The sequence below is a fragment of the Acinonyx jubatus genome, chromosome C1 (assembly GCF_027475565.1).
Source record: "Acinonyx jubatus isolate Ajub_Pintada_27869175 chromosome C1, VMU_Ajub_asm_v1.0, whole genome shotgun sequence".
NCBI lineage: Eukaryota > Metazoa > Chordata > Mammalia > Carnivora > Felidae > Acinonyx > Acinonyx jubatus.
In genome coordinates this window covers 119,892,319-119,918,274 of record NC_069381.1, presented here as the reverse complement: position 1 = coordinate 119,918,274, position 25,956 = coordinate 119,892,319, and the positions used below count along the sequence as shown (strand labels likewise).

The following is a 25,956-nucleotide window of genomic DNA, read 5'->3' as shown; positions in this document are numbered from 1 at the left end:
CCCTGAAGTATCCCAAGGACTTCACAATATCTCATTTTATATACACAGTAAACCTATGAGATAGTCCCATGATCATCCTTTTTTTCCAGATATGGAACTGAAACTGTCCCCTGTCCAGAATATAGTCAATGGAATTTAAATGTAATGGGTTGCTGAGACTAAATCCCTGTAGCACATCAAGTGCCTTAACCAGGTCATTGACAAAGCTGTATTTCTTCTGTCCGGTCTTTGTTATCTACTTATTAGTGTCTTCTCTATTTCCCTGAGTCTCCATCCTGTTTTCTTCTAATCCAAGTCAGAACCATGATACTGTTAGCTCAACTGTGGGTTCTTATTTCTATTTCAGAAAGTTCAAAGCCTCAATTAGGAATAATTCTTTTAAATTAAAGAAAATACAGCATCTTCTACAATGGTCTTTTTAAAAAAAAGATGGTTTCCCTATACAACTGAGTGTGTAATATATCAGATTAGTGTCTATTACTCTGAGCCTAGCTTCTCTCTTTGAATGGGCCAGGAATGATATTTGATACCTGGGTACTTCTGGATTCTGACCATAATACAGCATTGGGAAGAGATTTTAAAACCTTGTACTTTTGCTGAAAAGAATAACTTCCTTCTTGCAGTCTAAACTGAAAAGGATGATTAATTTTACATTAGGGAAGAACATTGACTTTGAAGCCCTTTTCTCATATTCTGTAATGAAACTTCTTTAGCCCCCGATTGTTCTGTCCAATTACTTTCTGTCCAAATGAAGAGAATTTTGATAGAGCCGAAGAACATTTCCCAAACCTGCCTGACAATAAGGTGACATGAGGCACCCAGCAAAATACAGATTTCAATGTCTCATCTCAGGTGATCTCCTAGAAATCATATTTTTATAAAGTGCTTCTAATCAATTTTATGATTCAGAAAATTTGAAGAACATACATACAGAATACAATTTTTTAGAAAGAGGAGGGTCAGGATAATTTGGAGTCATAAAACATTAATCAGTCAAAGTGTAACACGAGGCTTTTGGAATGAAGCAGAAATGGGCACAGAAGTGAAGAAAACAGATCTATGTACTTCAGTTTTAAAATTATTTTCCCTGGATCTTCTGATTTTTGTATAAGTCATATATACTAACCCCCCTTTGCAAGTAGTTACAAGTTTGTGGCATTTAGCTTCCTAAGGGAGAAAAAAAAATCTGTTCTTGAACCTCAGGTTCTGATTCCTTGTCTACGTGATGGTTTCTGGATGATCTCTGGCATTTTCTTCTTTTTTTTTTTAATTTTTTTTAATGTTTATTTCTGAGACAGAGAGAGACAGAGCATGAACGGGGGAGGGTCAGAGAGAGAGGGAGACACAGAATCTGAAACAGGCTCCAGACTCTGAGCTGTCAGAACAGAGCCCGACACAGGGCTCAAATCCACGAACTATGAGATCATGACCTGAGCCAAAGTCAGACACTTAACCGACTGAGCCACCCAGGCGCCACTCTGGCATTTTCAATATTCAGTTGTATTGGCTGAGCTTCAGGGCTGAAGATTTGGCCCCTTCTGGAAGACACCCCTGTTTGGGGCAATAACCTGGATGGCATGGATCACATGCCAGGCCAGTTGAATATACATGCAGCATGTGAGACTGAAAGTCAATTTGTTATGTATTTGAGTTTCATGCCACCGGGAACCTTACAAGTATAGATGTCAGGGGGGTTTTATGTTGAAAGTAGTGGAGTATTATCTTTGCTACGAGAGAAAACAACTTTCTTCAGATATTAATATCACCATTAGAATAATTCCTCTGTGAAGTTCTGTCCTGAGTTCTCTTTCCTTTTGGAGAAAAAAAAAAGTATTTTTTTTTTTTCATCAGGTTAGTATTCAGGTCATTTTTCATAAGCAGCATATAAAAGACCACATTAATCTTTATCAGTGCCTGCCTGTATTTTTATCACAAGGTCAGTTATTCTGAAATACTTCCAGCCCACAACTCTTTCCCTTTAATAAGAATCCCTCTTTATTAACCCCCCCAGTAACCACCCATCCTTTAAAAGAAAAGCATTGATTTTCTTCAAAGATGTTATCATCTCCAGGAAACTAAGGCAAGCAAAGTTGTGTCACTTGTCCAAGTTTTCACAGTAACTGTCGAGCCATACACACAATCCACACAAACACTTTAATATCCAGCAATCTTCACTCCTACCATGAAGACAGATAAATATGAGGATGAAGGATATTAAATAAAAACAGGAACAAATGAATGATGCTTATGACCGATATATTGGTGTTTTAAGAAATGACTCAGTTTTTTTTTAAGGTGATGAACAAAAACATTTCCATTTACAATATTGAATCCTCTTAGTTTGACTAGAATTTAATCAGAAGATTAAGACTTGCACTTGAATAATCAAGATTTAGAATATATAATGTCACTAAAAAAGATGAAAATGAACTAATCTTCTCAGGTGTGAAAGTATATTTTAAGGTTGTATTATAGTGATTCTAGTCAGGTAAAGGCAAAGAAATAAATAAGGTGAAAATCATCCAGAAAAAGTCAAGCATATATAAGATGTAGGAATATTTTAATAAAGAAAAAATACTAAACTGATTATATTGGGCAACTCCTTGCTTATTTGGGGAATACAAAAAAATACACAAAAAACAAAAGACAAAAAACTGGAATTATACTTCACACTTTTAAGAAAAAATGTTTTTAAGTGGATTGAAGAGATCATGGATCTTATCTTTTAATGTTTTTTTTAAATTTTATAAATTTTAAAACATATTTTAAGTCTTTTTCAAAGCTTTTACATTTTTAATGAACTGTAATCTCAAATAAGATTTGGAGAATAAATATAAATTTTTTTTCACTTTTAATTTTTTTAGTGGAGATATAGTTGACACTTGGTTACATTAGTTTAAGTATGTTTTACATAGTGATTTGACAAGTTTGTATAAGAGATCATGGATGTTAAAATTACCATAAAAAATACTTGTGCAAAGTGTGTAATGTTGAGTTAGTAAAGCTTCTCTTGACCTACTACTAGTGTCTAAAATAGGAAATGACTGTTAGAAATAATCACATAAAGATTTTAAATTTGGGGTGCATGGGTACCTCAGATAATTAAATGCCCAACTTCAGCTCAGGTCATGATCTCACAGTCTGTGGGTTTGAGCCCTGTGTCAGGCTCTGTGCTGACAGCTCACAGCCTGGCGCCTGCTTGGGATTCTATGTCTCCCTCTTCCTCTGCCCCCACCCTGCCACCTTGCACACACACACACTCTCTCTCTTAAAAATAAACATTAAAAAAAAAGATTTAAAATGTTTCTGTAGAACACACACAGAGTTGAAAAGACAAGCAATTGTGTAAAATATTTGTTTCAGTCATGAAAACAAAATTATGATTTACAATGTAAGAAGAGCTTTTAGAAATCAATGAGAAAAAAAGAAACATGAATAACCCCATAGAAAATATACTGATAGACACAAATGAAGAAATATAAAATATTAAGAGCTATGTCAAGATATTCAAACCAAATCAAAGTCAAATTGCAACTCTAAATAATTATGTTTGTGTTTGTTTTTGTCTTTCAAAGAACCCAAATCAGCACAACAGGTAACATTATTTTCTTGTGGCATTAAGCGCACACATACACACACACACACACACACACACACACACCCACACGTATATCACATAGCAGTATAAATTGTTTTCAGTCTTTGTAGAATTTGACTAGTTAATATGAAACAAAATATAAAACATGAATATCTTCTGATCTAAAAGTTTGCTCCTGGGAATATATCCTAAGGATATACATGAATGGGCAATGAACATAATCTCAGCATTTTGTATAATATGTGAAAAATCTGATCATCAGAGCTATTAATATGTAAATACTTCTGTAAATTATCATACATTCTTGAAAATGATATTTATTATTTTTTCCAATATTTAAAAATTATTCAATGCAGAGGACTATTGTCTATGGAAGTATAGTGTGAAAAGTGACAAATACAAAATTTATACAACTACTATTTTTTTTCCTGCTTAATAGTAAGACTTATTGAAATATAACTGACATAAAATATTCTATCAGTTTGGGTGTATATGATAGTGATTTAATATTTTATATATTGTGAAATGTTCCCCATGATAAGTTGAGTTATCATCTGTCACCATATAAAGTTACTATAAAATTATTGATGATATTCCCTATCTGTATACCCACATGACTTATTTATTTTATAACTGGAAGTTTGTACTTGTTAATCCCATTCACTTTTTGTGCCTGCACCCACAGCCCTACTGCCACCGGTAACCAACAATTTGTTTCCTGTATCTGTGAGTCTCTTTCTGTTTTGTTTCATTCATTTGTTTTGATTTTTAGATTACATATAATAAGTGAAATCATACAGTATCTGACCTATTTCACTTAGCATAACACCCTCTCAGTCCTTCCGTGTTGTCACAATGGCTATATTTCATTCTTTCATAATGGATGTGTAATATTTATATGTAATGTATATAATAAAATAGATGAAGATATCTATCTATCACATCATCTTCATCCATTCATGTATCTATGGACATTTAGTTTGCTTCCATATCTTAGATATTGTAAATAATGCTACAATGATCATAGGTGTGCATATTTCTCTTCAAATTGGTATTTTGATTTTCCTCAAATACCCAGTAGTGGGATTGCCAGATTGTATGGTAGTCCTATTTTAAAATTTTTGAGGAACCTCCATGCTGTTTTCCATGGTAGTTGCACCAGTTTACATTCCTGCCAACAGTATACAAGGGTTTTTTCTCCACACCCTCACCAACACTTGTTATTTTTTGTCCTTTGGATAATAATCAATCTGACAGGTGTGAGGTGTTGTCTCCTTGTGGTTTTGAATTGCAATTCCCATTTGATAAGTGATGTTAAGCCTTTTTTCATGTGCCTATTGGCCATGTATATGTCTTCTGTGGAAAAAAAAATGTCTATTTAAGTCCTTTTCCCATTTTTAATTTTTTGTATTAAATTGTGTAGCATCTTTTTTTCTATTTTGGATATTAACCCCTTATTGAATGTATGATTTATAAGTATCTTCTCCCATTCAGTAGATTGCCTTTTCATGTTGTTGGCGGTTTTCTTCACTGTACAAAAGCTTTTTAGTTTCATGTAATCCCATTTGTTTATTTTAGATTTTGTTGCCCTTGCCTGAGGAGACTGCCCCCCTCCAAAAAAAACTGCTAAGATGATGTTAAAAAGTTTATTACCTGTGTTGTCTTAAAGGAGTTTTATGGTTTCAGTTCCTACATTCAAGTCTTTAATCCATTTTGAATTTGTTTTCATAAATGGTATGAGACAGTTGTCTAGTTTCATTCTTTGCCATGTAGCTGTTCGGTTGTCCCCTTTGTTGAAGAGACTGACTTTTCCATTTTATATTCTTACCTCCTTTGCAATTGCCATAGATTAATAGACCCTAAAGCTGTGGGTTTATTTATGGTCTCTTTATTCTATTCTCCTGATCTATGTGTCTGTTTTTGTGCAGATTGTTTTAATTACTACTACAGCTTTGTAATATAGCTTGAAATCAGGTGCATGATACTTCCAGATTTGTTTTACTTTTTCCAGATTCCTTTGGGTATTCAGGGTCTTTTGTGGTTCCATACAAATTTTAGGATTCTTTTTCTAGTTCTGTAAAAAAAATGCCATTGGTGTTTAAATGGGGATTACATTAAATTTGTAGATTGGTTTGGGGGGTATCAACATTTTAACAATATTAATTTTTCAATTCATGAGTGCAGTATATTTTCCCATTCATTTGTGTCATCTTCAGTTTCCTTCATCAGTGTCTTAGTTTTCAAAGTACAGGTCTTTTGCTCCATGGTTAAAGTTATCCTTAGGGGTTTTATTCTTTTTTGATACAATTGTAAATGGGATTATTATCTTAATGTCTCTTTCTGATAGCTCATTATTCACATATAGAAATGCAACCCATTTCTGTATGTTAATTTTATATCTTGAAACTTTACTGAATTCATTGATGTGTTCTAGTAAGTTTTTGGTGGAGTCTTTAAGGTTTTCTATATAGTTTCATGTCATCTACAAATAGCAACAGTTTTACTTCTTCCTTTACAGTTTAGATGTCTTTTATTTGTTTTCATTGCCTAATTGCTGTGACTAGGACTTCCAGTACTATGTTGAATAAAAGTGCCAAGAGTGGGCCTCTTGTTCCCGATCTTTAAGAGAAAGCTTTCAACTTCTTAACACCGAATATGATGTTTGTCATGACCTTGTTGTCATATGTGGCCTTTGTTATGCTGAGGTATGTTCCTTCCATACCCGCTGTGTTGAGAGTTTTTATCATAAATAGATGTTAGGGGTGCCTGGGTGGCTCAGTCAGTCGAATGTCCGCTTCTTGATTTCAGCTTAGGTCATGATTCCAGGTTTGTGGGATCTAGCCCTCTGTTGGACTCTGTTCTGAGCATGGAGCCTACTTGAGATTCTCTCTCTCTTTTCCTCTTCCCCTCTCATCTGCCTGCATGCTTGCTTGCTCTCTTTCTCTCTCTAAATAAAATAAAATTAAATTAAATTAAAATAAAATGAGGTTAAATTTTTTCAAATGATTTTTCTGAATCAGTAGAGATGATCATATGATTTTTCTCTTTTCTGTTGTTAATGTAGTGTATCATGTTGAGTGATTTGTGAATGCTGAAATCCCGCATCCCTGGAATAAATCTTGATTGTGCTGTCTGATACTATTAACATATTGTATTAAGTTTGCCAATATTTTTAGAAGATTTCTGCATCTATGTTCAAAAGAAATATTCGCTTCTAATTTAATTTCCTTTCCTTTTTTTGTTGTTGTTTTGTTTGTTTCGTTTTTCATAGTGTCTTTGGTTTTGGTATCAGGGTATTGCTTGTCTGGTAAAATGAGTTTGGAAGCATTCCTTCCTCTTCAATTTTTTGGAATAATTTGAGAATAATAGGCATTAACACTTTAAATGTTTGGTGGAATTCACCTATAAGGCCATATGGTCCTGAGCCTTTGTTTGTTGGGAGTTTTTAAAATTACTGATTTAATTTCATTACTAGTTCAGATTTCTATCTATTCAGATTTCCTATTTCTTCATGGTTTGGTTTTAGAAGATTTTGTACTTCTAGTAACATCCATTTCTTCTAGTTATTTTTTTAATGTGTTTGCATATAATTGTTCATAGTATTCTCTTTTTGGTCATTTGTACTTCTGTGGTATCAGTTGTAACTTCTCTTTTATTCCAGGTTCTATTAATTTGATCACTCCTCCTTTTTTGCTTGATGAGTCTGGCTAGAAGTTTATTGATTTTATCTTTTGAAAGAAGCAGCTTTTAGTTTCACTGATCTTTTCTATTGATTTTAGTCTCTATTTCATTTATTTCTGCTCTTATCTTTGACCATTTCTTTCCTTCTACTAATGTTGGGCTTCATTTTTTTCTTTATTTTTCGTTTTTAAATTCCCTTACATATAAAATTAGATTTAATTGAGATTTTTCTTATTTTTTGAGGTAAGCCTATATCACAATGAACTTCCCTCTTGGGGCTGCTTTTGCTTCATCCCAAAGATTTTGGAATATCGTGGTTCCATTTTCATTTCTCCCAAGGTATTTTTTAATTTCTTCTTTGATTTCTTTGTTGAGCCATTTGTTTGTTTTGCCTCCATGTGTCTGGGGTTTTTGCAGTTTTCTTCTTGTAATTGATTTCTAGTTTTATAACATTTTGTTAGAAAATATGCTTGATATGATTTTAATGTTCTTAAATTTATAAGTATCTGTTTTATGGCCTAACTGGTGATCTATTATGAATAATATTACATGTGCATTGAAAAGAATATGTATTCAGTAGTTAGATGAAATGTTTTATATATATATATATATATATATATATATATACACACACATATATATATTACATATATAGTATGTAATATGTAATATATAATATCATATATAGTATATACACAGACACACATATGTATATATTAAGTCTACCTGTTGTACTCTGTCTTTTAAGGTCAATGTTTCCATATTGACTTTCTGTCTGGATGATCTATCTATTGATATAAGTGGGATATTAAAGTCCCCTACTATACTGTGTTATTGCCAATTTCTTTCTTTATGTCTGTTAATATTTGCTTTATATATTTAGGTGCTTCTATTTTGGGTGCATAAATATTTATGGGTTATGTCCTCTTCTTAGCATTATCATTATGTAATATACTTCTTTGTCCTTGTTACATTCTTTGTTTTAAAGTCTATTTTGTCTGGTATGAGTATTGCTAATCCAACTATTTTTCTTTCCATTTTCATACAATATCCTTTATCACCCCTTCACCTTCTGTTTGTGTATATCTTTAGGTCTGTGTTGAAGGCAGTGTATAACTGGATCTTATTTTTAGTTTGTTTGTTCAAAGTATAATAACATACATGTTAGTTTCAGGTATACAATATAATGATTCAGCAATTATATTATGCATTGCTCATCACAATAAGAGTACTCTTAATCTTCTACTTCATCTCTGTCCCTTCTGGAAATCACTTGTTTGTTTTCTCTATTTAAGAGTATTTTTTTGTGTCTCTTTTGTTTTCTTTGTTTGTTTTATTTCTTAAATTCCACATATGAGTGAAATCATATGTATTTATCCTTCTTTGTCTGACTTGTTTCACTTAGCATTATACCCTCTAGGTCAACTCATGTTATTGCCAATGCCTAAATATCCTTCATTTTATGATTAATATGCCATTGTCTGTTTATACTACATGTTCTTTAACCAATTACTTATGGACACTTGGGTTGCTTCTATATCTTGCCTATTATAAATAATGCTGCCTTAAATATAAGGGTGCATGTATCTTTTCAAATTAGTGTTATTGTTTTCTTTGGATAAATACCCAGTAGTGGAATTACTAGATCATATGGTAATTCTACTTTTAATTTTTTGAGAAAACTCCATACTTTTATTAAAATGGCTGGGTCTTGTTTTGTTATTGTTTCTGTTTGTTTATTGCATTTATTCAGTCACTCTATACGTTTTGATCGGAGCATTTATCCCATTTACATTTAAAGTAATTATTGATAAGTATGTACTTACAGATATTTTCTAATTTTTTTCTGGTTGTTTTTGTAGTTCTCTGTTCCTTTCTTTTCTTGGTCTTTACGATTTGATGACAGTCTTTTGTGTTATGTTTGGGTTTCTTTCTCTTTATTTTTTGTACATTTATTGTAGATTTTTGGTTTGTGGTTACTATGAGGTTCATACATATTGACTTATATATATTGTAGATTATTTTAAGCTGATTGTCACGTAAGTTCAAATGCCCTATATTTTTATTCCTCCTACCCTGTTTTTAGTGACATTATGTTTTACATCTTTTTACTTTGTATATTCTTTAACTACTAATTGTTGTTATAGGTGATTTCACAATTTTTGTCTTTTAACATTCATACTAAATATTTAAGTGCCCAATACACATCCTTTTTAATATATTTGCCTTTACCAGTGAGATTTTTTCTTTCATATGCTTTCCTATTTCTAGTTATGGTTTTTATTTTTTAATTAAAGAAGACCCTTCAACAAGTCTTATAATGTTAGTTTAGTGGTGATAAACCAGTGCTTCACTTGGAAACTGTTTATCTCTCTTTCAATTCCAAATAATAACCTTGGCAGATACAGTATTCTGGTTAGGTTTTTTGTTTTTTGTTTTTATTTTTATCTTTCCTTTTAGCACTTTAATTATATCCTGTCACTCCTTTCTGGCCTGCAAAGTTTCTGCTGAAAAATCAGCTTGTAGCCTGCCAGTATTTCCCTTATATGTGATAATTTGTTTTGTTTTTCTCTTGCTGTCTTTTATATACTGTTTACCTTTAGCTGTTGCCATTTTAATTATATTATATCATGATGTATATCTCTTTGGGTTCATCTTCTTTGATACTCTCTATCCTTCTTAGACCTGGATGTCTGTTTCCTTCTCTAGGTTAGGGAATTTTCCAGCCATTATTACTTCAAATTAGTCTTCTGCCCTTTCTCTCTTCTCTTTCTGGGATCCCTGTAATGTGAATGCTATTGCTTTTGATGTTGTCTCTGAGATCCTTAAATTATTCTTAATTTTTTTTTAATTCTTTTTGTTTTTCTTTTTGCTGTTCTGTTTGCATGCCACTCTTCTGTCTCCCGGAACATTGATCCATTCTTCTGTTGTGGATTTCCATAGTGTATTTTTCATTTCAGTTACTGTATTCCGTAACTGTGGTTGGTTCTTATATTTTTGTCATTGTTGTTTTTGTTGTTGTTGTTGAAGTGCACACTGTGTTCTTCCATTCTTCTCCCACTTTTGTTAAGCATCATTATGACCATTACTTTGAAGACTTTATCAGGTAAATTACTAGTCTCTGTTTCATTAGTGTATGTGTGTTTTCCCCACTGTTTTTTTTTTTTTCTTGTTCTTTTATTTGGAACCTAATTCTCTGTCTCCTCATTGTGGTTTTTTTATGTTAGACAAACATAAAAACATTATGAGTTAGATGGAATAGCTGCCTCTCCCGGTCTTGAAGGAGTGGCCTTGTGTCAGAGTATTATTTTTGTAAACCGTGTATGCCTGGTGGCTTTGACAAGCCAACTGGGGCTGAAGTGGGCACAAGTTGTGGGAGATCCCAAAATGTGCATTACTGGGCTGTCTTGATGGGATGGCTGGAATTGGTGAGGGTTAGGAACTCAAGGTGCACTGGGGCAGCCCTAGAAGTCCAGTTAGAGTATCTGGACCCTACTCCCATCTGTGCTATCAAGGTGGAGAGAGAACATAAAAAATGGTGCTCATTAGCACCTCTGACCCCAGAGAGAATTCCAGTAGTTCCCTGCCTGTGTGTCAGTTACTCTAGGGTTAGCAAATGGATTTTTTTTTATCTCTAAGGCTCTAGTCATCCTTTAAACTGCTGGGTTTTTGTTTTCATTTTGTTGTTGTTTGTTTCTTTTTGCTGTGCCCCAGGCCAGGGGAGACCCTTCAGTGGTATCTCCTTACTGTAGGTTTCACATCAGTGTAGGGTTCCTGTCATTACTGTGTCTCTGTCTCTTCTACCCTTCTCTATATGGTCTCTTCAGTGTTTGCTGTGTGGAAGCTGTTCAATCAGCCTCCAGTTCTTTTGAAGAAATTACTCTACATATAGGTATAGATTTGGTGTCTCTTTGGGAGGAGGTGAATTAAGAGTCTTCCTATGCCACCATGTTGGACACTCTGGTCATGAGACTTTTATTCAAGATATTAAAAAGTTGCCAATTGAAATTGGTTTGAGTTTTTCTGGCTCTATTCTCTTGGCATGACCTCATGGAATAACTAAATAATTCCCATATAGTTTTTCCTCTAAATTTTGTATCACAACAGTTGGATATATCTTGCTTGCTGTATTTTCCTGATGCGCAGATTAAATATTTCAAATAAATTTCTCACGAAAACATAAACTACATTTTAATTCAATTTAAAACAATTTTTTTTCAACGTTTATTTATTTTTGGGACAGAGAGAGACAGAGCATGAACGGGGGAGGGGCAGAGAGAGAGGGAGACACAGAATCGGAAGCAGGCTCCAGGCTCTGAGCCATCAGCCCAGAGCCTGACGCGGGGCTCGAACTCACGGACCGCGAGATCGTGACCTGGCTGAAGTTGGACGCTTAACCGACTGCGCCACCCAGGCGCCCCTTTAATTCAATTTAAATGAAGAGAGAACTTTTTCACCAAAGTTTCTGGGGAAAGAATGGACCACTTTCTAAGTTACATACTTGGTTCAGTCACTGGGAACCTGCAAAATATTTGTATGTGGAAACGTTGATTTTCATTCTTGACTTTCTAGTTCTAGTACTACATAGGAATAAGGTTGAGTTTGTCTCTCACTCTGTCTGTCCTCTTACAATGTATTTATTTCTGCATTGACATGCTAGAGAGAAAACTAGTTTATACATGGTTATATGATGTATAAATTTATTTCAATACAAACTGAAAACCTACTGTACCAGTGTCAGTAATTAACCTTTACATGCTATTCAGGTTGTCAAACCAGATATTTTCAGTGATTGGACATTCGAAATAGTTTAATGCCAATTGGTGTGAAAGTAGCTTATTTGCATTAATTAATGCAGAAAGGTCTGGTACATGAAAATATTTTTATTATAAAGAGTGGCATTGTCAATGAGGTTGGTACTTTAATCAGAGGTATATTATGGTGAAATTTCCATGTCAAATAATTAAGAAACTTTGATTATGGAGTATCATTGAAATGAAATTTTGTATTATAGACCTCTCATGAACTGAATTCTAAGATCAATTTGAAGGGGTTTGTCTGTGATGATCAGTTAATTTATCTAACATGGAATATATCAGAGATTGGTTTATTCTACTTATTCAAAGATCTCCTATTGTATAATACATTATATTCATCTTGTGCTGGCTATTGATAATGTTCAGCCCAGTTGGATTATATTCTGAGCACAGCAGTCCTACCTGGAATTGAGAAATGATGCCCAGGTAATTTTTGGCGTTACCTGCTTTTTAGACTTGAATCATCAACTATCCTTTTTCTTAAGTAAAATTAATGTATTATATGGAAACATGTTTACCTAATACAATCTCCTAATAGGTTTCTACTTACACACTATGCTGAAAGTATCACATTTCAATTCAGAGTGACTATACTATTTAGTTCAGAATGAATACATGATGAATACTAAAATAGCCAGATTAATATCCTATTTTTTTTTTTCCAAATGGGAACCCAACTAGACCCAATTAGGGCAAGGAGAAATATAAATATTACTTTTACTATGTATCTTCTGTGGCGATGGCTTTGTGATGCCTACAAGCTAACAGAATGACTAAATTCGTTTTCTGGCAGATAGTGTTTTTTTTTTTTTTTTTTTTTAGTAGTAGTAAGTTTATTTTTATTTGTTTTATATAGGTTTGGGCATAAATAGAGATGGAGTCAAGCAACACCTAAACTTTATCTTTTTCACCAACATTTATATTTAGTTTCACCATCTCAAGTATGTTCCTGTGCTTACCACTTATTGTAATGGTGAAGTAATTAAAGAATACTACATAATTCATGTTTGTGGTAACACATTAAAACAGTCCTTGCCTGTTTGGAATCAGTAAGATTTAGACTGCAATCTTGGTTTTACTAACTGTATATCTTGGTGAATAATATCTAAAAGTTTACGATGAACATTAAGTGAGAAAACAAATGAAAGTAGATTAAAATACTGAAAAATATTAATATACCCTTAATCCCTCCGATGTTTACTTTCCCTTTCACCCAATACTTGATCAGCATTCACAAAGCTTTTTTCCTATAATGTTTTAGGAAAATTTCTGTAGAGCTGCAGCTTAAAATTATATGAATTGTTTTTACTATATTCAAGTATTCGGATAGCTTAGTTCTTCACTGAATAATAAAATTCTTTCCAGCAACAGAGTCACTACTTACTCATCTTTTTTTTTTTTTCAACGTTTATTTATTTTTGGGACAGAGAGAGACAGAGCATGAACGGGGGAGGGGCAGAGAGAGAGGGAGACACAGAATCGGAAGCAGGCTCCAGGCTCTGAGCCATCAGCCCAGAGCCTGACGCGGGGCTTGAACTCACGGACCGCGAGATCGTGACCTGGCTGAAGTCGGACGCTTAACCGATTGCGCCACCCAGGCGCCCCACTACTTACTCATCTTAAAAGGGATTCCATCATCCTAGAACAAGCTTGACGTCATCATACCACTTACTTCCAAGAGAAACAAGTGCCCTTTTACCTTTATTGTTTTTTTCTCTCCCTGGCATTTATTTGTAAACGCTATTAACTCAGAGACTTGCTTCCTCACACTGTAGTTAACTAACTGCTTGAGTCCATGGCAAATCCATAATCCTATTTTAAATATTCTCCAGGCCATGAAAATCCATGCTCTTTATACCAATTCGGCAGTTTAACTGCAGTGCAGAAAAAGCTTTGGCACCCTGAGATATAAACCTCTGGTTTAATCGTAAATTACTGGAGTGCCCTGTTCTTGTTTCCTGTAAGCGTAACTCTCCTTGACACGAATCCCCATAGATGTGTTAGGTAATAACTGATATTCCAAGAAAAAAAAATGTGAAAAACAGCTAAAGGAGAAGGGGATTTACATTTTTAATCTGATCTATTAGATCATCTTTCTAAAATGAAATCTCTCTTCACTATGGTAATCACAATTAATTCATGCCTACTCCTGTCAATAAATCTTTGCATGATGGCTTAATAGGTCTTTCAGAAATGAATCTTTTGCAAAGCTGGAGCCGTGCTTCCTGTCCCAGCTCCCTGAAAGAGAATGTGCAGAGAGATTAAGTCACAATAATCAGACAGACGTGAGCTCAAATTGTGGCTCTGTCTCCTACTTAAACTTTCAGTGCTTCACTTATCGTGAGAATTGTGAATGATAGTATATATTTCTTACGGTGTACTTAAATGTTAATATATTTAAAGCACTCAGCTGAGTCCAGTGTATAGTATATGCTCAATTCAAAAATTGTTCTTGTTAACAGTTACAATCTTGAAAGCAATAATATTAATTGATTCTTGGAAAGCCTATAGGTTTATAATCTGCTATTCCTAATTTAACCATGACCTGCAACAGAGTGCTCTATACTTATGTAATGCTTCTCAACCTTGTCACCGTGACTGGATCAAGAGCTCCTTGGGGACAGGAATTACATTTATTATGGCCTTGGCATTTGGCAAGGAACTGAACTTACGAGTTTGCACATAGTTAGTATTCAATAAATGTTTATAAATTGACAGAAAATAGAGTAAAATAAAAATGATCAATTGATATTCTTTTGTATTTATCCTATTTTTAAAATAATCTTTATTATTGCAAGCTTGTTTAAGTGTTTATTTATTTTTGAGAGCGAGAGAGAGCAAGGGATGGGAACACAGACAGGAAAAGAGAGAATCCCAAGCAGGTTCTGTGCGATAAGCGCAGAGCCCAACGAGTAGCTCGACCCCACGAACTATGAGATCATGACCTGAGCTGAAATCAGGAGTCAGAAACTGAACTGATTGAGCCACCCAGGTGACCCACAATTTTTTTTTTTAATGGTACTAAGTGCAGGGCTTGCGTCAAAGAAGTTGCTTAAAAGATGTTTGATAAACGAATGGAGGTAGCTAGCTTTCATTTACAGAACATGAATGCCACCATTCTGGATAACTTCTGTGTTTTTCTTGCATCCAAGTTCTGGCAAGTCTTAAATATGCTTATTTTTTGTTTCTTTCTTCCAGTAATATAGCATGCTATGTCTATATTACCAATACTGTTGATCTTTATTAGTTGTGGATTCCAGATTTCCAAATTTAGTTGTTTTCTAAAATTTACTTATAACCTCAAGATCAATACTCTCTGTGTTTCTTAGGCATTTCCAGACACATGCAGAGCTGCAAAACATTTGGGCTGCCTGATACATACTTGCCGAGCTGAGATCAAACAGGATGACACTCTGCCTTCTTGTTTTAGCTATCATACGGTGAATTAGTGTCCTTTTCATAGTCCTTTTAGTGCTCTGCTTTTCACGGTTGTATTTTGTGTTGATGCGTTTGCTGTTTAAAAACCCCCCAAGCACAGTGCTGAAGTGCTCTCTAGTGTTGTGGCTAGGTACAAGAGACTGTGATATGCTTTACAGAGAAAGCACATGTGTTAGATAAACTTTATTCAGGCATGAGTTGTAATGCTGCTGGCCAGGAGTTCAGAGTTAATGAATCAACGATATTAAATATTAAATAGCGTCTTTCGAAAGAGATACACATGAAACAATGTTATGTACTGATTGGTTGATGGAAATGTTGTGACCAGAGACTCATAGGAAACTAGCTGTGTATTTCTTCTAGGAGGCGATGGTTCTGTATTTGCTAATTCAGTGTTTGCGATGACTTACAGCACAAAACTACAGCAAATAAGGAGAACCATTTATCCTACCCTTAGCAATGAACACTTAGTAATCAACCTCTTCTTGAGGTTCCAAAGTAACGTAGAAAAGATAGGGATGAGACTGGATTGCAGGATCTTATGAAGCTTTCTGTTCCACCCAAAATCTTTGGCATCATGAGATTTAATAGCCTTGGACATCCCAAGGCTAGTTTCCAGAAGTAAGCTTTGATCAAGTTGTTACATAGTATTTCTTACGTTTGCCCCACTCCCACTACCTTTGCCATAACCCTTCATACTCCCTAACAGGCAGTGGAACATCATTTGCAGAGATGCGATGAATATGTGATTTCGGGCTGTGAAATATCTTTCTCCCCAAGGATCTCATCAGACGTTCACTTTGGCTCTCATTATGCAGCAGCCAATCATTACAGGAAAAAGACTGTTCCTAACCTTCGTGACTCGATCTTTATCCTCTCATCCTGCAATAAAACCTACGTAGCTAATGTAGAAGAGGAATTTGGGATAAAAGGAAATGAGGAAATGATAAAAATAATAGACATCCTATCCACGGAGTAGGAGGGAGAAGGAGAGAGAAAGATTGGGAGAGAGAGAAAGAGAGAGAGAGAGAGAAATGCAGATTAACACAGTGTTAGACCAGTGCAGCTTAATAAAGATGTTCAGTAAAGCTAAATCAAATTCTCTTTGGAAAAATCCCCCTTTTGAAATCTCTGCAGCACTATGCAAACAAATGTATGAAAGGAAACTTCTACCTCTAAACCCTGTTCAAGATCCTTCCTACTTTATACTATTGTGGGCATAGAATACTATTTTAATTATGGAAAGTTATAAAACAGGAAGTGTTTGAGATCTGCTGGAAGTATACACACACACACACACACACACACACACACAAACACACACACACACACACACTCTAAAGACAAGTGGACTCAGAGGAAAGCCCTAAACTAGGAATAAATGGTTAGTTTCTAGTTATCTGTAGACAGCAGACTACTGGCTTTGTGAGACATCTGTAAAAGAGGTGAAACCCCGCAACTGGTTACTTCAGCTTTCTGTGAGTCTGAAGACAAGTTAAGATTAATTTTATTGTGGACTTCCACCTCAACACATGAACTATGGGGGAAAATGTTGTACTGGGCGAAGAACTATGAAGCAAAAAGTGGGTTTATATATCCCCCTTTCCAAAGTACATCATTTGGAGGACATCATTTGGAGACCTTTCAATTCATGCATTGAGAAGAGTCAGCAAAGTCTATAATAAGAATTACAGAAAGAGAGCAAAATTCAGTGGTTATATCTGGTTTTGTCTTAGTTGTTTTGGCCTCGTTTGACTAAAACAGTAATGCCCAGGAACTCTTTCTCTCAAGATGCCTGTGAACCTACAATTCAGCTAGAGTGTGTTGGCTAATTAACAGGCAGGATGAAGAGATGAACTTCTTTTACCCATAACGTCATTGACACATTTGTCTGCTTGGAAGACAAAGTGCTCACTTGGCAGTTTGCTTTGGCAACAGAACTTTCTGAGATGGGGAAAAAATGTTTATAGAGGTGGTCACATTTCTTATCTTTTTGTCAGCTCTTGTAGTAAATTCAAGGTTTAAAATTTGTAGTCAAATATGGAATTTTATAGCATAAAGTGTGAATGCCAAAATAGCAACCAGGAAAAGTTATTTTTGCTTCTGCAACTGTACAGCAAAGGCAATCTTAGATTTAACAGTTATTTTAAAAGGAATGGGAGAATAAAGCTTCCTTATAAAACACAATACTATAACAAATGGTGGAAGAATTGTGATTTTAATGCAAATAGACAATGCTAGTATTGTCTTACCAAAATATGTGGCCAATCATGTTTAATTGAAGCTATTATTGCAAAAGGAAGAAATAACAGTTTGACTTCTAGGGAGTTTTAATTAACAGTATTATAATATTTGTGCAGTGTACATCCAGTACTGGAATAAAAGAAGCTTTTATAATTGTGTGCTGAGAAAAGAAAGTAACAATATAAGTTTTCCCCGAAGATGTCCTAGCGGGGGGGGGGGGGGGGAGAAAAAGTTCAGGATATACAGCAGGAATGTGTCTAATGTGATTGAAGCATAGACTAGGTAAAGGGAAGTAGTGGATGGTAAAGCTGGAAAACTGTGTAGAAACCAAAGTACCAAAATCCTTGAACATCAATGAAGCTTGAACTTTATTTTATAGGCAGTGAGGAATCATTTGGTATTTTAAACAAGACAGCAATATAATCACAGTTATATTAAGTATGGACTAGGTTGAATAAAGGGTTGGAAGGACAGTCAGAGGAGTCATGAGGCTTCTGGAGTAAGGCTCAGAACTGGAACAGTTCACATTTGATTTCTCTCTAAAATCAATTTTTGGACTTCCCGGATTTTATTAAGAACATATCTGCACCTTAGGATAGAGCTTTTATTGCAACCTAGGGTCCATAACTCTTTTTTTCTTTTAATTTCAGATTTTTCATTATTCCTATACTGCTTCATATGTGATTTACAACATACACACAAGGTAAGTTCTTTGATTCTGGTCTTCATTAGCAGTTGTCCAACTAAATTATTGGTGTAAATGTCAATTTGTTCATGTAAAAATATTTACCTTTTTTCAAGGGAAGTTTGGGAGTTAAATCCTCCAGAAGTAGAGGACTCCGTCTTGCAGTATGCAGCCTGGGGTGTCCAAGGCCAGCAGCTGGTAAGCACAGGCGTGGGTATTCACCAAACACTGTCAGCCTTGGCCCCATAGAAAACGTTTACAGAAGCCACTTCCTTTTGCACACTGTCCTGTTATACTTGATGTTTTCTATTTACCTTCCATCTTCCATCTAGTATTCCAATTTAAGAATATATGAAATAATACAGGTATTATTTTATTAATTAATTAAAACAGAAAAAAGTTTATAAATCATGGAACCTAGAAGAGATCCAAGAATACCGAGGTCTAGTTCTGTGGAATTTCCGTTACATAACATTGTCAAGTTTATTTATTCTTTCTTTAAAATTTTGTTGTTTATTTCTGAGAGATAGAGACAAGCATGAGTGGGGGTGGGGGCAGAAAGAGGGAGACACAGAATCAGAAGCAGGCTCCAGGCTCTGAGATTTCAGCACAGAGCCTGACGCGGGGCTCGAACCCACAAACTGCGAGATCATGACCTGAGGTGAAGTCAGATGCTTAAGTGACTGAGCCACCCAGGTGCCCCATCGTTGTTTATTTATTCTTAATGCATTATTCAGAGTAAAAATTTAAGACAGAAGTCTACACTTGACACTGGTTTCTTAGGGGAAGATTTCTTGTCATATTACATTTTGAAATTATCACCAACTCAAAAAGAGCATTACTGATGCATAAAAGCAGTTTGAGCAACACTATATTTTTGTCCATGTCTCATGGTGAAAGTATAAAGGCCTTAAGGGGATATTGCTCAGGAAGTGGTATTGCTTGGTTATATGGCATGTGAACGCTCAAATGCAGTACGTGCTGCCAAACTGACTTCTAAATTGCTTGAATATTTATATGCAGACCAGCGACACTTTGAGAATTCCCGTTGGTACTATATTCTCACCAATGCTTTTTTTTTTCCATATTATCGTATTGTTTCTTAATAATGACATTATTGCTTCTTCCATTCCAATTTTTATACTTTCTGTCTTATTAAGATGTGCTTGCTCTACTTACCCTATGAATGTGGCTAGGTTTGGTGTGGTATTTACGTGTGTATGGGAGAGATTTTTAAGAACTCATCCTATTATGGTAATAAAATTAAGTTTTGCATTTTTAAAATTAGTTTCAATAATTTATACATTTTTTAATCAAAAAAAATTTTAATGTTTATTTCTGAGACAGAGACAGAGCATGAGTGGGGGAGGGGCAGAGAGAGAGGGAGATACAGAATCCGAAGCAGGCTCCAGGCTCTGAGCTGTCAGCACAGAGCCTGATGTGGGGCTCGAACTCACAGACCGAGAGATCATGACCTGAGCCAAAGTCAGACGCTCAACCGACTGAGCCACGCAGATGCCCCAATAATTTATACATTTCTAAAAATCCATCTCACCTAAACTTCCACTGGTTAGCATAATGTTTTTATCCCTTTTTACAGCATTTTTAAATCTTTGTATTTTGTACTTTCTTCTTTTCCTATGTTATTTAGAAGTACTTTCTTCTTTTCATGATCAACTTTGATATTTGTAAACTTCACATATGTCTTCTCAAAGGCCAAATTTTAAATTTATACAGTCCTTTCTATTATAATGTTAGTATTTTATTTTTCTTTTCTAATACAGAAACACTGATTCTATATTTTCTCTAAATTTTGCTTTATCTTCATCCAGCAAGTTTGATAATAATATTTTTATTAGTATTTAATATGAATATTATTTCAGTGTTCATGTATGTTCTTCTTTTCACATGGGCTATTTTGATCTTTGTTTTTAAGTTTACAGAAATGTAGAATTAGTTTTAAAACTATATATGGAGTTCATAAACATCTTTGTAATAAACTTTATTATCTAGTTTATAAACTTTGAAGTTTATAAGACTTGATTTTTACCTTATAATAAACTTACGTTTTCATGTGTTAGGTGTGGTGTTTAATATATGCATATTAGATCTGTCTTGATAATTACATTTTTAAGACTTTTATTTCTTTGCTGGTGATAGTGGGTGTGGTCTTTTACTTTAGCACGCTATCAGTTTTGCATTATGTAATTTAAACTATGATTTTAAGAGTGAGGCAGTTTAAATGGTAAATAAATCTTTCAGGATGGAATTGTTGATACTCTTATCAATATAGTATCCTACTTGCCTTTAATGGTTCTAATTGACCAACCCTAACTCTGACTTTTAGGAGAGTCCATGAAGGGAAGTTAGAATCCTCTAGATTTTTTTTTTTTTGAATTGTTGCTTCAACAATGGCTGGGTGGGCTAAGGTGTGTTTCTTATTGCCTGTGGGCCTCAAATTCCTCATTATAAAACAGAAATGTCTGCATCATCATCTCATTATGATAATTAATTTGGGAAATCTAAATATTCCCCTTAGTGAGGTATACATTATTATTTTTATTTCATTTTATAAATATAAGAAATACTTTTATAGGCTGATTGGTGAGATAGGGAGGTAGTACAAGATATGTCACATCTCAAGAAGGCTGTAGAATGATATATTGCTATTAAATAGTGCTTCTGTTCATTAGAAAAGCTTCTCCACCTAAAATATTCTAGAATTGAATATACCTGTGATAGAACCTCTGCTAGTGATTGGCCATGTGATCTTGGCCAAGTCTTTCTTCCTCTTAGTACCTCATTTTCATCAGCAGAAAAGTGAGGACCTTTGACCATGCTTGTTGGCTTTGTTCATGGAATATGATATATTTTTATATATCCATAATATATACATATATTATGCTAAATAATATATTTTTAAATATTATATTTTTAAAAAAGAATGAAATTATTTTTAAAAATATTTTCGGAATGACTGGAATAAAGAAGGGGGAGCATGAGAGGTTGAAAAGGGTTGTAGAGTAATTGCCTTAGCAGATTTTCTTCTTTTTTTTTTTTGTTGTTCTTTCTTCCTCCCTCCCTCCCTCCCTCTCTTCCTTTCTTTCTTTCTTTCTTTCTTTCTTTCTTTCTTTCTTTCTTTCTTTCTTTCCTTCCTTCCTTCCTTCCTTCCTTCCTTCCTTCCTTCCTTCCTTCCTTCCTCTCTCTCTTCCTTCTTTCCTTCCTTCTTTTTTTCTTTTCTTTTGTTTTTTCTTTTCTTTCTTCTATAGTTTTCCACTCTGAAATATTTCCAGAGTCAACTGTGAAGTAGATGACTGTTTTAGAGTAAGAAATACATTTTTCACATGCAGAAATAACTTTCATTGTATCTTGGTGGATGTGTTCCTTAAACATGTAAACTAGTTGTTTGATGGAATATTAAAAACAGGAAACTATTTTCAACATAGAAAAAATCAACAATAAAATAATTTTTAAATAAAAAATTTTTTAACGTTTATATATTTTTGAGAGAAACAGAGCATGAGCAGGTGAGGGGCAGAGAGAGAGAGAGGGAGACACAGAATCCGAAGCAGGCCCCAGGCTCTGTGCTGTCTGCGCAGAACCCGACTCCAGGCTCCAACCCACAGACCACGAGATCATGACCTGAGCTGAAGTCGGATGCCCAACTGACATAGCCACCCAGGATTCCCAATAATTTTTTTGAAAGGATATTTATTTTGAGAGAGAGAGAGAGAGCGCATAAGCAAGGGAGGAGGGTCAGAGAGAGAGAAAGAGAATCCCAAACAGTTTTTTGTTGTCAGCGTACAGCCTGTCATGGGGCTCAAACTCATGAACTGTGAGATTGTGACCTGAGCCAAAATCAAGAGTTTGATGCTTAACCAACTGAGCCACCCAGGCACCCCTTATCCCTGGTCTTTAGTCCCCTACATGTTTAACATGGCTTTAGGAACTCAGACAAAGAAGACTTTGGGAAAACAAAGGTTTACCAAAAATATTGAAAGAAGCATACACAAAGTTGCCAGACATTAGAAGCTGCTTAAACATCTTTACGCTTGTATTTCACAAAGAAATCCTATATAACACTGTATTCACTGTGATATCCACACTGAATGGTTGAATGATTGATTAAATAATTATGAAGGAAACAAGCTAGTCATTTAAAATGCAGTGAATGATAAACATCATGCTTGCCTTTATCTTTTTCATATTCAAAAATTTTTAGAACAGTGTCTTTCGTATACATATATAGATCTGTCTTAGATCCATTCCAGTACGATATTCCTAAAAAGTGGCAGCAGAAACTGCCTAGGATATGCTAGATATGGAGATGCCAGGTTGGATTCAGAGAAGGCATGAATCAGTGTAGGGCTGTGGTGAGTGAGCAGCAAAAAATGGGCACTTGCTCTAGTTTTACCTGTTTTACTCTGATGATGTCAACAAGAGAGCTGGTCCATTAGGCCAAAGGCAAATTCCCAACACAGAAATTTCCAGAAACCAAAAACCCAAGACAGTTTCATGTTTTTCTCACTGGAGAGTCCTTCAGAAAATCTTTGAAACTTTCATGAGTTTTATATAACTCTCATTCTCCTAGCCTCAGAGGTACCAAAATTTGTGCCAAAGTAATAGTTTGACACCCTGAGGGAAGTTGTATTAATTGCTGGCATTTTCTTTAATGCTTCCTACTTGTTATGGATTGTTTTTCAGTATAGTTGAGAAAATAATAAAAAGGACTAAAAACTTATAAAAATCATAGATCCTCTCATGGGAGTCATTTTTTAGGTGGTTAATTCCTGGGTCCATTTCTTACTAAATGTTGACCTTAAGAATATTACTTAATTTCTGTATGCCTTACTCTCCTTATCTTTAAAATGGTGGGGAACTGGAGAGTGTTATGTTAAGTGAAATAAGTCATACAGAGAAAGACAGATACCCTATGTTTTCACTCTTATGTGGATCCTGAGAAACTTAACAGAAGTCCATGGCAGAGGGGAAGGAAAAAAAAAGTTAGAGAGGGAGGGAGCCAAACCATGAGAGACTCTTAAAAACTGAGAACAAACTGAGGATTGATGCGGGGGTGGGAGGGAGGGGAGGGCGGGTGATGGGTATTGAGGAGGACACCTGCTGGGATGAGCACTGGTGTTGTATGGAAATCAACTTGACAATAAATTTCATATTAAAAAAATAAATTAATTAAATTAAATTTAAAAAAATGAAACGGTGAGAATAGTGGTACTTCACCAATAGTGCTAGTCTGGTGTTTAACATATAAGCATAAAGCACATTGAATAATATCTTGCATATAGTATTTTAGAGGTTAATTTTTACTATTTTTTAAAAAAGATTTTTTAGGTTTATTTATTTATTTTGAGAGAGAGAGAGAGAGAGAGAGAGAGAATTAGCAGAAGAGGGGCAGAGAGAAAGAGGGGGACAGAGGATCTGAAGTGGGCTCTGAGCTGAGAGCAGAGAGCCTGATGCCTGTGGGGCTCGAACTCACAAATCATGAGATCATGACCTCAGCCAAAGCTGGATGCTTTATTGACTAAGCCACCCAGACACCCCTAAAATGATTTTTAAAAGTATCTTTGTCACTTGAATTTTAACTTGTTTGGGAATTTTTGTTTCACTAGTTTTGAGAATGAAGTCTAAGTTTTTTGTCATGGCATATCCCAAAATCCTTTGGGTAAGTTTTGGGATAAAGTCCGTATTTGTCAAGGTTATCCTTGGTGTGCATGTAAACATAGATTCAATATAAATTAAAGGATGCATCTCTACAAATGGCTAATTGTCCATTTCATGTGAGTATGACAGGCTTTGTCAATATTTGAAGCCATGAGCAAACTTGGCAATATGATTTTATTAGATGAGTCATTATAATACTTTAATTAGTTTTGCATTAAATTAATTAAAGAGGCCTGTAGCGTTTATAAACTAAGGACAATTAACTTCCCATCCTTAAATCTCAGTTTTTAATTTTATTTGCTATGAAAGAAATCCCTGGTTGTAGAGAAGAGAGGTAAGATGTTGATATAATTTGTAGATAAAGAGGGTCTGAATTAGAATCAAAGGGAAAATTTTTCAGTACCAGTGAGATGGGGGAAGGCATTTTGCAGGTGGTAAACTTTGTGGGGAAAAAAAAGAAACAAAACTGACACAATACAACATTATTGACACATACAACATGTACGCTCTAAATAACATTTAGAGCAGGTTGTGAGTAGACTACTATAGCGGTTATAAAACAAAATGAAGTGTCCCAAAACATGTATACCAAACATATGTGTACTATATGTATACATGGATGTGGATGTGGATTCTCTCTGTAAAGGGAAGAAGATTTTAAGGAATCAGCTCATGCAACCGTGGGGCAGTCTGGCAAGCTGAAAACTCAGATGAGAGTTCATTTTATAATCTTGAGCAGAAGTCTTGAGGCAGAAGGCCTTCTTTAGGAAACCTGTTTTTTGCTGTTAAAGCCTTCAACTGATTGGATAAGGACCACTCACATTATTCTCTTCTAAAAATCAACTGATTGTAAATGTCAGTCACATCTACAAACTGCTTTTACAAGACGTGTTTGACCAAGCAGTCAGACACCGTAACCTAGCCACGCTGACACATAAAATTAGCCATCATGGCATACTAACCGCTTGATTTGATTCCCACTTGTCCTTTCCTACAGTAACACACTTTAATTCATCGTCGTCTTTCACATAAATATCCCTCTTCACTCGCTGGCCACTCTAATCCATCCAGCATCCACAGAGGTATGTGTTAAAAATGCAGATTCTTAACAGCTCCCACAGGTGATAAAATGTCATTGCTATGACACACAAGATGCAGCTAAGGTGACACATCCTGTGGCTCCTGCCACTCCACTGCAGAGCAGAAGCACAGGTTTTTTTCTCTACGTGAACCAAAACTCTGTAATCTCGAGAGTGATTACACCCTCTGAGTGTCCTCTCCCGCATAATGTTTGTGCCTTTGAATCATTCTCTTTGGTGTATCCCCTCATTGTTTTCTTTTCATTAGATGTCTTTGTCAAATACTAAAATGCAAAATGCTAACATATTCCTCTTCTCTGATAATCCCCCCCCCCCGAATTTCTACAGGCTAAGTGAATTGCTTGCTTCTCAGGAGTCTAACTTTCTTCTGTTTTATCTCAAATCATTTAAGATTTTATTTATTCACATTGCTGTCTTTCACCACTGACTTCCAGTCATTTCCAGAGCATATGGAATACAGAATATGCTAACATTTCCCTCCCTCCCTCTCACCTAAGCCCTCCCTTCCTCTATGTCTCTTTCCCTCCTCTTCCTCCTTCTTCTATGTAAAACTCATTTTAGCCCAAGGCAAAATGTAAATTTAATGAGTATCTGGTTGCATTAAGAAATTAATGAAAGGCTGACAGTGGTTTGTGTGGACGATCAGATACAGCAAAGAGTTTTGAGGATGGCATGATGTGAAGAGTAGTCATGCATGAAAGGTTGGGTCTGGTC

General features: G+C 35.0%; 1 protein-coding gene across 2 annotated transcripts in view; it reads left to right on the top strand.

The window, feature by feature from the left end:
- The window catches only part of DPP10 (dipeptidyl peptidase like 10), a 635,980-nt gene that overhangs the window by 455,960 nt on the left and 154,064 nt on the right, over positions 1-25,956 (top strand). For both annotated transcript variants that reach the window (XM_027055933.2, XM_027055935.2), the window contains exons 6-7: positions 18,429-18,481; positions 18,580-18,661. In XM_027055933.2, the coding sequence (XP_026911734.1) occupies positions 18,429-18,481; positions 18,580-18,661 (135 nt within the window). The remainder of the gene's footprint in view (positions 1-18,428; positions 18,482-18,579; positions 18,662-25,956) is intronic.